This window comes from Oryzias melastigma, unplaced genomic scaffold (genome assembly GCF_002922805.2).
Source record: "Oryzias melastigma strain HK-1 unplaced genomic scaffold, ASM292280v2 sc00221, whole genome shotgun sequence".
NCBI lineage: Eukaryota > Metazoa > Chordata > Actinopteri > Beloniformes > Adrianichthyidae > Oryzias > Oryzias melastigma.
In genome coordinates, this window is record NW_023416883.1 from 45316 (window position 1) to 59442 (window position 14127).

At 39.1% G+C, this 14127-nt stretch overlaps 1 protein-coding gene across 1 annotated transcript in view; it reads left to right on the forward strand.

Moving 5' to 3' along the window:
* The window catches only part of fasn (fatty acid synthase), a gene marked incomplete at its 3' end in the record, with an annotated part of 108812 nt that overhangs the window by 38259 nt on the left and 56426 nt on the right, over nucleotides 1–14127 (forward strand). The window contains 10 exon segments of the mRNA XM_024261534.2: nucleotides 838–1027; nucleotides 1424–1518; nucleotides 1743–1877; nucleotides 1949–2152; nucleotides 3492–3607; nucleotides 3720–3895; nucleotides 3976–4167; nucleotides 4260–4340; nucleotides 9325–9501; nucleotides 9582–9761. Coding sequence (XP_024117302.1) covers nucleotides 838–1027; nucleotides 1424–1518; nucleotides 1743–1877; nucleotides 1949–2152; nucleotides 3492–3607; nucleotides 3720–3895; nucleotides 3976–4167; nucleotides 4260–4340; nucleotides 9325–9501; nucleotides 9582–9761 — 1546 coding nt within the window.

Sequence of the window (14127 nt, forward strand, 5' to 3'; positions counted from 1 at the left end):
CTGAAGGGAAAAGCCCAAAGGAAAAGAAGAAGTAGTTCTTTATAGAGAGGATTGAACAGTAAAATGCATTTAAAACTTCAAAAGTAGAATTTTCATGGTAGGAACCCTTTGAAAAGTGTGAAATGTCATTAAATTTTTGCACTTTGTACAAAAACATTATTACCACGACCTTGGAATTATTTTTCTGATGATCAGAGTTAATTTTTAAAATCGGAACAAAATTAAGCATTTTTGGTCATTTTACTGTGTCTGCTTAGACATGTCTAATTGTTTTTATACCAGTCCAATTTGACGTCGCACTCTACGTATCTTGGACAATAGTAAGAAGCCTGCGTGCCATCTCCAGTGATATTAAGCTCTATGATTTTGCGTCCCAACCATGTAAACATTAGCACATAGCTCTTTGCCGGTTGAAGGAGCCCGGTTCACATGTAGCTGTCCTTGCGTGCCTATTCAAAAATCGCTGTGGGTAAAGATGAATGAAATATACTTTTTATTTAAAATGCTTGGCGGTAAGGATAAAAGGGTCTCGGGGTCTGGAACCAGACCGTGGTCTATGAATTATAAGATCATTTAGAGTCTTTAAAAGAGCTGTCTCTGTACTGTGGTTTATCCTAAAACCAGATTGATGTTTTTCTAAAAGTTTTGGTTATTCTAAAACTTGGTTTGTGCACCCCATATTTATTCTTTCTGTATTTTTCGGACATTTGGTAGTCATACATTTAACCTGCCACAACACAAGTACTTTTCTGTGATTAATAAAGTGTTATTTGTATCTGGTAGAGTCTGGTGGATCGGGGGAGATTGTGACAAGCTCTCTCGTTTCTGCCCCTGCAGATTGCACTCATCGATCTGCTCGCCAAGGTGGGGCTGCAGCCCGACGGCATCGTTGGGCATTCTGTGGGAGAGCTGGCCTGTGGGTATGCTGACGGCTCACTAACCCATGCTGAAGCAGTTCTAGCTGCTTACTGGAGAGGCATGTGCATCAAAGAGGCCAACCTGCCTCCTGGAGCCATGGCTGCAGTAGGTAAGACAAGCAGAAAACCAACAGAGACCATATTTTCTCCATAAATCTGAGCAATCACACATTATGGACTATGCCTGCAAAGAGCCTGAGCATTCTCCAGCTCCTTGTGCATTAATGACAGAAAATATCTGAGAAGATGTATAGAAAAACAAACATGAGGCCATATAGTAAATGGGGGATTGAAATCAACGATTTTTTTCTACAGCCACTAAAAAGTATGCAATGTGTACTTTTCTGCACATGCTGTACAAATGCATAGATGTACAAATGGTACATCTGCAAAATATTTTACACAGAACGTTAGTTCCGCAGAAAAAAAATCTCTACATTTGGGTCTCCTGTTTGCAGAGCAGGGACCGTTTCTGATGAGAGGTTTGCCTTCTCTTGTGTCTGCAGGTTTGACCTGGGAGGAGTGTGCGTCTCAGTGTCCACAGGGAGTGGTTCCAGCCTGTCACAATGCTGAAGACACTGTCACCATCTCTGGTCCTCAGGTCAGGCTTTTGATTCTCTGCACCACTTCCCTGCAGATGGGCACACATCAGCATCCTGAAAGCATGTCTGCAAAGTAATTCCAACTGTGATGGAGCTCAAGCTGATCTAATCTTCAGGCAATAGTGATATGGGGGGTGATTTTAATCTGAACTGACTGATATAGGCCTGCTTTACACCTGTGCTCTGACATGTCATACAACTCATTTCCTGGCTTCTTCTTCAGGAAGCAGTCGGTGCATTTGTATCTGAGCTGAAGAAGCAAGGCATTTTTGCAAAGGAGGTGCGGAGCGCTGGCGTTGCCTTCCACTCCTACTACATGGCCTCAATTGCTCCTGCCCTTCTGGATGCTCTGAAGAAGGTGACGCTCACCTGCCGCTGCTTCCTGCTGCATGTCATGACCAGCTCTGACACATGTACGCTGTTGTCCAGGTTATCAGGGAGCCCCGACGCCGCTCGGCCCGCTGGATCAGCACCAGCATTCCTCACTCAGAGTGGGACTCTCCTCTGGCTCTGTACAGCTCTGCTGATTACCATGTCAACAATCTGCTGAGCCCGGTTCTATTCCAGGAGGGCCTGGGCATGGTTCCTGAGAATGCTGTGGTGTTGGAGATTGCCCCTCATGCTCTTTTGCAGGTAAGACCTTCAGCCATTTCCTACGACAGGACAAAATACAGGCAGTTCTAAACTCAGATAAACAGCAGCTCTTTGTTATTTTTGAGAGTTTTGTTGTTTATTGATGTTCTGTTCTTTCTTCTGGTCCTTTGCTTGGAGATGTCCATTTTTCCAGCATCTGGTTTAGTATCTGGTTCTTCCAGAATTTGAGGCAGGCAAAGGTCAGGGCAGTGTTCCTCATTCCTGGTCCTCGAGAGCTACCACCATGCCTGTTTTCCAGATCTCCAAGCCCTGCCAGTTGCTGATTATCTCAGTCAGATGTCTCCACATTCTGATTGAATGAACACACCTGGTCCAGGTAATCAGCAGCAAGCAGTACGCAAAGAGCTAGAAAACAGGCAGGGTGGTGGCTCTTGAAGAGCAGGAATGAGGAACACTGTGTCAGGGCCTCATTCAGGAAAGCTCACAAAAAGTCAAATTAAAAGATAAAGATCCAAATCTGAATTATTAAAAATGCAAATTTCAAATTTCCCCCACAGAGAAACTTAGGAGAATATTTAATACGTGAATAATATATATATATATATATATATATATATATATATTGAAGTGTCAAAAGAAGGTATTGCAGCACATTTGTTTGAAAGGAAACTCTTTTGTAATCCTAAACAGACCAAGTACCCTCTCCTGCCCCACAACACGACCAACAGAGGCTCTCTGCTGTTTAGTTCTGTCAGGATTATTAAGTTTAGAATATAATCCCTCATCCTCCCTTCATCTGTTGTCCTTTTTATTACAGACTCAATCAATTTGAGTTTTTGTTTGCAGTGGTCCTGCACTAATTGTTGTAGTTGCATTTAAAAAAAAAAATAACCTGCACTCAGTACAATCTGTAAAAAAGTAACCTTTCTCTTTTTTTCATGTTTAAGGATTGTAAAACTCCTCACTAAACACGTTACGTACTTTGACAAGGCTGACATGAACATGTTCACACTTTTCTCTCAAAGTTCAAACCCTCACAGAAACAAAAAAATCCAGATTTTTAAATGAAAAAAAATCCTCTTTGCAAGATGAACACGTTCTCTACGACATAAGAGACACAGTATGGAGAAGATTGATTGACAATGCTCCACAGCCAATCAGGATGCAGAACTCAATGCAAAAAAAACAACAAAAAAGGACCCATAATTCACTAAAAGAAAAGCTCCACTAAACAGTGAGGCTTCAAATGGTGAACTGCATTATAGTGAATGACTACTGCATATGTCTTTTAGACTAATTGAATCTCCACATTAACATATGTATTTCTGCAGCTTCATGCTTCTCAGATCTGAACTCCTGTTTCTAAAACTTTCTCCAGGCCATCCTGAAGCGCAGCCTGAAGCAGACATGCTCCATCCTCCCACTGATGAAGAGAGGCCACGCCAACAACCTGGAGTTCTTCCTCTCCAGCATTGGCAAACTTCACATGAGTGGGTGAGCACACTCTTGACAGCATCACGTCATGGTGGGGGTGGGGTCTGCTGGCTCTGAGGCCCTTCGTCCTTTCTTGGACTCGGACTTGAAATTGTTTCGCTACTTCTCTCAGGATTGACCTGGATTGTAATGGCCTTCTGCCAGAGGTGAGCTTCCCAGTACCAGTCGGGACCCCCCTGATCTCCCCCCTGGTGATGTGGGACCACGCACAGGCCTGGGATTTTCCCAAGGCTGAGGACTTTCCACAGGGCTCAGGGGGCTCCAGCTCGGCAACACTTTACAACATTGGTAATTGTCTTTCTTTGACTCTTCTTGGTGATGCATGTTCATTGTCATGTGGTTTAATCCCTCCTGTTCTTCAACTGCAGAGATAAATCCCGACTCCACTGAGTTCTACCTGACGGGGCACTGCATCGATGGACGTGTTCTCTACCCAGCAGCAGGGTACCTGGTTCTGGCTTGGAGGACCTTGGTGAGAAGCTGTGGGCTTGTAATGGAAACAGTCCCAGTGAGCTTTCAAAATGTGACCATCCATAGGGCCGTCATACTACCACAGACAGGTTAGATGGTGGCTGATGCAGAGAGCAGCATTGTTTCATCTGGAAAGACTCTGATCAGCCCCTCTCTGTCCTCTCCTTCATGTCCCCTGCAGGTTCTGTTCAGATGGAGGTACGCCTCATGCCTGCCACCAACAGCTTTGAGGTTTCAGAGAACGGAAACTTGGCAGTTAGTGGTAAGACCCCATTTCACTGCACAACAAACCTGTTTTCCTCTCAATGACAGATTTTTTAAATAATGTTTTAAAATTAGGGGTGTAATGGATCACGGATAATCCGTGGTTCGTACGCATCAGAGGCCACAGTTCGTGTATTGTGGACCACTCCAACTTCCACCCGCCGCGAGCGCACACACCTCGGGCTCTCATAATTTAAATTAATTGTCCGTTCACATCGAATGGAATTATCGTCAAATTTATGTAAATCCTCTTTGTTTTGACAAGCACTAAAGTAGCTGCTTCATGTTTTCTTAAAGTCTGTTCACCTGAAGCTCCCGCTGCTTGTTGGAGGAGCTTCAGTCAAAAACTTTTCTCAGCTTCATAATGAAGGATGGGGATCAATAAATATCAGGTTTATTTCATTTTAAGTGCTAAATAAAAGCATCGGTACACAGTTCCATTTATGGATTCAAAGAATCTCCCACTTAAGAGCAGCAGCTGTCCCGCACAGCGGAAAGCTGCTGCTCTGTAACGGACTCGGCGGTGTCGTCATGGGATGATTGTATGGCAAGTCAAATAGATCAAAAATCACCAGGAAAAGCGGGTGCGACAGTGCCACGTTTTACAGATAACAATTATTATTTTAAATATTGAAATGTTCCCACAGTTAGTTTCAGTGAAACAACTAATACCAACAATGTTTCATCTGTTTTATCTACGGTTTAATTTGGACATTAGGCGAGTGGGATGAGAACATTAGTATTTTAAGGGGAACTCCAGATAGATTTGGTATTTTCAACACTATTTTAAGCATTCTTTGCTATCAGTTTTTGTAGATTTGGTTTAAAAATATGTAAATGTAATCATAAACTACATGTTTTAACATTTTGATTGTGTTCAACCTTTAAATATGTTTTGTTTTAATAAATGGGCCTCAATGACCAAATGTTTTGATGTTGCATATATGTACCGTATATTGTGTGTGTGAACTACTTTATATGCTAAGTACTTTATCAAATATATGATTTCAAGCGTTTCCAAAAATTAATTTAGCTTTCATATTGTTGTCTATTGTCGTTTTTTGGGTTTTTTTATTATTTTTTTACTGATCCGAAAAATGATCAGAACCATGACCCTAAAACTGGGACACGATCCGAACCGTGAGTTTTGTGATCCGTTACACCCATATTTAAAATAACATTATGAATATATTCTTTTCATTTAAAATAGTCCACTTTTTAAAATAAAAAAAGGGATTTAAACCAAAAAAATAACTAAAATAAAGTTCCATGGACTGATTGAATATTTATATGTTTTTTTTTAAGTGACCACAGTAAGCAGGATAATGCCAAACGAAATGTGCAGCACTGGTCTTTTCTGGACTGAGATGTCTGAGGTCTTTCCAGGATCTGCTGTAGCCACTCCTCCAGTTTGGAGATTACAGCCCCGAGTGCTCCAATTACCACGGGCACCACTGTCACTTTCACCTTCAAGCTTTCTCCAGTTCCTCTCTGAGTCCCTGGTATTTCTCCAGTTTCTCGTGTTCCTTCTTCTTGATGTTACCATTGCTTGGTACTGCCACATCCACCACAACGGCTTTCCTCTGTTCTTTATCCACCACTACAATGTTGGTTCTGCAGGCCAGCCCTCTCTAGCCATTGAGCCAAGGTACACTTTTTCCTTGGCAAGAATTCTGTCGCACACCAGCATCCAAATATGTAAAACAGGAGAAACTCTATAGTCTGTATTGAGGTTCAGTCCCTCCACAATCTCACAACAGTTTTTTTGTAATAATTCAGGCAGAAAAGCTGTAGGTTCTGGCTGTTATTCCTAAATGATGTAATAAAAGTTGTGATCGTTTTCAATAATAATTTTGAACTTAATTGGTGGAAAATTTGCTCAAGTAGTTTTTTTTTCCCTTTGTTAATTTATTAATAACTTTATTAATATGCAATTTTATGTGACCTCACCAAAAAAACAGTAAAATATTCTTTCCAGAGAGTGATTTTTTAATCTATTTTTTTAAATGTTTGTGCCAGAGCAACTGTAATTTTTACACAATTATATGATCACAACATGCTTGTTTTTACACAAAAAAACATTATATTCATGTTTATCTTCAACTGCAACAATACAAAAAAATGAACATTTTGAAGTTTTATCGTTTTTTATTTTGTGTTAATACTAAATGTAACTTAACAAAATGTTTTATTTGTATTTATTTTTGGCTCAATAAATAATTTTATTTTAGCAGCATTGTGCTAACCTAGTGTTTCTCAAATGGTGGTGGTGGGGGGGGTGATGGCAGGGGCGGGGTGGGACAGCCTGAGGATCATGCAGTTTATGTTAGTAACTAAACAGTTGATTGGAGGACCGTCAGTGACCGTGATATCCACAGAGCGAGAGGAGAAAGATTAAATTAAACCTCAAGAATTGCGATAGAAAAATGTTTAACAGAGATGAAAAGCAAAGGAGAGAAAGACAGAAAAAGCTGAGCGCGCATTGGCACTGTGTGTGTGTGTTGGGGGGGGCTTACACGTGCAGCAGTGCAGGAGACAGAGAGACGATATCGACACAAAACGTAAAGAAGATAAGATCATTAGTAAAGAAGGAAAGACTGGAACATTTTTAACCCAATGCACTATGGGAGACTCAGTGCAAAAACTGACACTGATGCGGACAAACTAACGTCTCTGAGCTTCATTCTTTTGTTCACTTTTTCCACAGTCTGACACCAAATCCCGCAGGAACCTACACCGCTAAACGCAAGCTTTAACTGCTATTTTTGTTGGAACTGAGAGACTTTATGAGCCAAAAAAGTGAGGATGTTAGCAACTGTTGATTGGTCAGACTGATGACATGATTAAGCCTCCAAGAAAGATTGGTGGAGACAGTTGGGAGGGGGAACATTTTCAAAAAACAGCTAGCTGTGGCTAAATCACAGGACCGTCAATCTCATCAAAAAAATCTTTATAGGAATCAAATGAACACAAAGAATAAAGTATTGTATGGTCTTTCATATCCTAAGTATTGGGGTGTTTTATCAGGGCCTGTTAGGATGAAAACAGAGCTGATCTCCTGGTGATAGAAAAGGTTTTTAGATCAGTGAAAATGAATAATTGCCCATGGCACACCTGAACATCTTTCCCGGCACACTGGTTGAAAAACAATGACTTGCAGGGTATTTAAGAGGCATTTACATCGTACTTCCAGGGTATTTACATGGTACTTTTTATGGGATCCACTCAGTACTTACATAGTACTGCCTACGTATTTATGTGGCATTATTTGGCTCATACTTGTGTGGTACCTACTAGATATTTATAATATACCTACTGGTATTTATGCTGTACACACTGGGTTTTGCATAATATTTACTGGGTATTTACATGTTGTGTCAATGTGTAAAATACCTTGTAAAGTACCTTGAATTTACTTCTTCAATTTTCGTATGTTTCATTATATTTGCCATGTGTAACAAGATAGTTGGTAAACAGAACTACCTTTGTAGTACTGTGAAATTGACACTGAATTTACTTTCTACTTACTCGGCAAGTTTATGTGTGTTTCATGGTACTCACCATATGTAGTGTGGTACCTTATTGTGTTTTTTGTGGTATTCGCTATTACTGACAGCAGAATAAGTACACAAAAAGTATTATTTATTACTATTTATTGTATGTGAATTTTACATGTTAAGTTATTGGCTGTTTTGTGGTAGTTACCAAGGAGATAGTAGTTACACAGTGACTACCTCTTAAGTATAATGAAACTGGACAGCTCCATTTCCTCTCTACTTCACATTACTTAAAGTAATAGATTCTGGGGATGTTCATATGAGTAATACTTGGTATTTACCCCTAAGTAAGGTACAACTGGACTTTAAAACCGAAGGAGAAAAAAAATTCCTCTGGCCTCTTTTTGTCCAAATGCGGCATATTGTCATTTAAATTATCTGATAGAACACTGTAATAAATTGCAAATTACCATGATATCGCGACGCACCAGAAATCAAATAGTCGACTTTTTTCATGAAAACAAACTTTTGCTTCATCATCTGTACAAAAACAAGCGGTAATAGCTGTACTTTCTCCTTGAATTGATATGTCATTTAACCTGTCAGGGCAATCAGCATTTATATTGCTTTCCTTTGGCTGCTGCAGTCAAACTTTGTTTCGGGTTGGCCGGCTCAGCGGCGTGTTGTCATGTTACCGTGACAAAATAATGAAAAAGGAATCTAAACTGAAACAATAAAGTACTAAAAATTAATTTACTATTTACTTAATATTTATTAATATGTAGTTTAATGTTCTGGAAATAGAATTTGGAAATGTAAAGTGACATTATTTTACCAAAAACTTGTAACCTTTCATAATAATATTAAACCCCTGATTGTGAATCTGCATCAAACCATTTTGGATTGAATTTAGCATCCATTTAAAGCAAAAACACAAGTGAAGCTTTTTTTCATAGCTAAATATAAATTCAGGTGTCAAAGGGTTAATGGATTTATCTAAAATTTAAATGATTCAAATTCTGTTACCCATATTTGTAAATATTTCACTGGATACTCACATATTATTGATTCAGTTTATTGTTTTTATTGCACAGTACTTGATCAAATATATCCCTTTATCATTATGATGACTGTCGTCTTGCCAAATATTAATCTCTTATTTACATGATCTTACTCAAAAATATCTTAATACTAGCATAATGTGTATTAAAAGGATTTTTTATATATTTCTGTACATAGTAATTGTATGATATTATCTAATCAAATGAAATCTTAGTAGCACAGATCTGATTAAATCACTATTACCAGTAGTATCACAGTATATAATTATATCATATTTGCTTTTAAGTTCCTAACAACCTTAAAGGTACACCAAAATGCTCCATAACATTTTCTCATAACCTTTATGTAATTGTACGTATTATTTTGTAGAATAAAATATAGTTGATTACTCTAAAGCGTGATTTCATGTTGACATGATTCCAGGTAAAGTGAGTGTTTTGGAGGATGCAGCTTTGGACTCCTTTCGTCAGCAGATGAATGCAGGAACGGCCAATCCCATGAAGATGAAGCTGAAGACTGCCGACATCTACAAGGAGCTGAGACTGCGCGGTTATGATTATAGCTCTGCCTTCCAGGGCATTCTGGAGTCCAGCACTGATGGTGGGAGAGCTCTGCCTCTTACTCTTCTGTTCATTTTTACCATTCGGTTTTCTAAAAAGCGTCTGGATCTGTATTTGTAGGAGACAGCGGGAAGTTGCAGTGGACTGGAAACTGGGTGACCTTTCTGGACACGATGCTTCAGATGCTGGTGGTTGGACTGCAAGGTCGGAGTTTGCATCTGCCGACTAGAATCCGCTCCTTGTGCATTGATCCTTCAGCCCATGTTGACAAAGTCTACAAGTACAACGATGAAAAGCAAGGTGTGTTGAAAGCTCATCTGCACCAAAGGCACCAGTTTGAAGCTGATTAACTGCGATACAAAGCTACAGATCATAAATATTCATTCTTCTTCCTTCATGGTCAAGGTTAGTGATGAAACCAACACCTTAATCTGTGTTATTTAGAAGTCTAAACTGAAGACGACTCTGTCCTGCCGTATTACAACGAGGAATCTGTGATCTGTCAAAGATGCTCAGAGGTCCTAAAACATTGAGTTAAAATAAAGTTTACATTTTATTATTAAATCCTTTTTATTGATTTTTCAACAACTGTTCAACTTCAAAACAACTGGTGGCAACATATCAAAACTCAATCTGTGATTCTGAGGCAAAAAGCTCACACAAATGACCTTGAGACAGAGGCGGAGCTAGAACATTTTCTATGGGGTGGCAGGAGGGGGGCGAAGTTTTTGAAGGGAGGCACATGAAAACAGTGGAGTGGAAGGCCATTACAAATGAAAGGATCAAAAACATGTATTTTATATAGTTTTATTATTGTTATTAATAAGAAAACAGCAGTTTATTTATCTGAGCTGCCATTTCTAAAGCTTAAAGAAGCTCCTATTGATGATTTCTTAACCCTGTGACACCTGAATTCATTTCCAATTGTGGAAAAAATGTTTGTGTATTCAATAATGCAGTTTTTTTCAACTCTTTTTGAGCCAAGGTACACTTTTTCCATGAAAAAAGTCCCGCGGCACACTAGCATCCAAAAATGTAACAAATGTTAGTCTGTATTGATGTACAATCCCCCCACAATCTAGTGTTTATTTTTTTAAATAACCAGGAAGCGTCATTGCAGCGCAGAGGTGCTGTCACTTTAAGCCAGTGTTTCTCAATCTCAATTCACTCCCTCACCCCACACACGCACAACTTTCTGCTGCAAATATCATCGTTATCATTAGCCAATTTGCTCAAGTTAAACTTGTATCTCTTCAAAACAGTCAACATTTTTCTTATCATTGAAGAATTATTAAAAAAAACTTCTAAATAATCAGTTTTTATGCTTTTTTTTCCCCAAGAATCCTTCCAAATCTTTCAGACAAAGTAAAAATGACGGTCTTTTCTTGTTTCCCTCCACAATAGTGATGAATTCTGGCTCTTCTTAAGAATTCATTTTTTTTGCATTGGCTCTCTGAACACAGATGTTCTTTTGGCTACCAAATGGATTTTTAAGTTGTTTTTTGCTTTATTTAATTCATTATAAACTACTATATAAGATTATGCACAAAATCCATAATATAAAGATGTTTTTCTTCATATAAAGTGTAAATTATGTATATGCTGTTATTTATCCCTTCCAGATAAAATGTAAAAAAAAAAATGATAAAATAACTAACAATTAACTATTCAGTTTTTACCCCTATACATTTTATGTTTTTTTCCTTTTAAACACATTTGAAGCGAACAACACACAACTCTGAAACCACAACCCAAACTACAAATGAAAGTGTCCAAAACCATCTCTGTGTGGATACCATGGTCACTGACGGTCACTGTTTAGTAACTAACATAGATGGAATGATCCCAGGTTTGTCCCCCGCCCCTTCTGCCATCGCACTGCGCCCACAATCATTTGAGAAAGACCGATTTAACCCAATGCATCATGGGGGATGTAGTGCATTAACTCACGCAGATGCCGACATACTCGTGTCTCTGGGCTTCATTCTTTTGTTCACTTTTTAAACTGTCTGACGTCGGATCCCGCTGGAAGCTGCAGCTCTAAACACGAGCTTTAGCTGTTATTTTTGTTGGAACTGGGAGACTTTATGAGCCTAATCAGAACAAGGAAGTCAGGACGTTAACCACTTCTGATTGGTCAGATTGATGACATGTGATCAAGCCTCCAACAATGATTGGCGGAGACAGCTGAAGGGGGAGGGACATTTCTAAAAGCTGAGTTTGAGGCTAGTTTTGCGACCAGATTACGGCAACATCATTCTGATTAAAAAATTATTTATAAAATGAAAGAAAAATGTCTTTTACCATCTTGCATATTCAAAACTATCCAGTGTTAAATCAGGGCCGTTTGGATTAACACAGAGCGTATACCATAGTGATGGTAAATGTTTTAGATATGTGAAAATGGGTAATTTCCTGCGGCACACCAGACCATCTCTTACACTAGTTGAAAAACACTGCAATAATGTATAGATAGTAAATAGATAATTTTAGGTTTGTTGGTAATCAACAAACAAGCAGCTTCTACAGTATGAACAACATAAAACAGCTGTTCCATCTCCAGTATGAAGATATTTTTATTTATCCAGTACATTCACTCTGTAATAAATGACAGAATTAATAAACCACTACCATGAGCTAAAAAAGACACAAACATAAAACTCTGTGTAATTGTCCTTTAAATGCAGAAAGTGTGCAGTGTTTCAGTCTATTTGTGAACTGCAGTAAAGCCTTTTCTGTTTTTGTCTGAGCACAGATGAATGTTGCATCTCCACATTAGAGTCTGGCTCTTTTATTGTGAAAATCTTCCGAGTTGACGCTCATTTATCACCTCTGGTCGGAGTCCCTCAGTATCTGTGTGGACTTCCTGTGCAGGAATGACTTTGTGTGGACCTCAGTGGTTCTTCTTCTCATACTTCAACAGACAGGAGGAGCTGCTGGTTTCCATCCTGCAGCTTCAGCACCAGCAGGTTGATGTTCATGACACTTCTTGTTAGTCTTCATCCCTGCTGTTGCAATCATCTGTCCACTCACTGCTGCTGATTTCATCGCCTAGTTTTTAAAAAATGAAAGACACTTAGAAAAAGCAGCATTTTGATCTACCGATGTGTGGGTGAGGTTTTAGGTTTTTAAAGCTGTTTGTGATTGACACCAGTATCAACCTGGGAGTACCGTCCGCTTTCATAACACTCATATTTTGTCTCAAAAAGCGTAAAAAGAAGGTGGATGATAACGACAGACTTTATACTAGGACTTTTGTGAGTTTACTGTCATGTTTGATTGTTATTAGCCAAGCTCTAGGTGGTAGCTCTACGTATTCTACGTAAAACGAGGGGAACAGGGATTCTGTCAACCGCTGCTGATCCAACCAGAATCTGTGCTTCTTAATAATTTGCAATAGAAAGAACAAATATTTAATTATTGTGCATTGTCAAATGCTCCCATAATTAAGTCACTTTCATAAATCATGTTTTTATCCACCATTAGTCAAACAAAGGTAGAGTTTTTTTTCCCTTTTTTAACACAAAAATCTGTTATTTTACATAGAATAGGTAGGGAAAAAATGCAAAAATATGACAATTAACTCCAAAAAGAGCCACAGTTAAGTCTATTGTGATCATCCATCTTCTTTCGACCTTTTTGGGACAAAATATTCAACACGGTCGCAGTAAAATGCATACATATGCCACGACTTTGCACTCTGAAATACCGTGTATAATATATGCCAAACACAGTTTTTGCGTGCATATGATACGCAATGGTAGAGAATAGGTTGCGCCGGCGTACAATATACACGACTTTTTAGGTTTCGTTTTGATCACGTGGTCAGAAATCCCCTGGCTCTTTTCTAAATGACGTCGTTCCTGGTTAAGGTTAGGATTACGGTTATGGTTAGGGTTAGAAAAGCAAATTGTTCGTTTGTGGGGCTGTCTGTGATGCTCACGCCTCCACCAGGGGACGTGTCAAACGTGGAAAACAGACTTTAACACGTTTAGGACCGCGCGTATTATATGCACGCAAAAACCGGTTTTGCCGTATATTATACACCGTATTTCCCAAATCGTGGCATATGTACGCATTTTACTGAGACTGGGCTGAAATATTAGTTTACAAAACAAATCAAAAATTTCTTAGTCTGGGGATACACATTCTAGCAGAGGAACCTACCTTTACACCACACTTGTAATGAACTCAAATGCAAACCCAATTTGTAACTTAAATTACATGAAAAATAGTTACAGAACTCGTGCATATTTACGTGCATGCTCATGTGACCCCGTGCTTGTTATGTCTAATTCTCCATAATTTAGCTGCGCATTACTAACTAAACAGAATAATAACAGTAAGTGAAACTCACTTGGTCCATCACTGCGCAATGAACGTCCAAGGGAAAACTTCCTCCTCTCAGATGGCACACGCGGCGACGCACGCACGCGCACGCGCACGGAGCAAGGCAGAGGCAGAATGAGGATGACGTCATCCCTCTCGTAAAGTGCATGAACAGAATCGAAACTTAAAGAAAACGTATTTATATCATCATCTGTCTTTTGTAAACATTGTTTTCACACCGTTTCATTCCAACCCAGTCTCATCCAAAAACGTTCAGTACCCACGTTTGTCCACAGGGAAAAACGTAGCAGTTTCACAAAACAGGGGGTCTAAATTG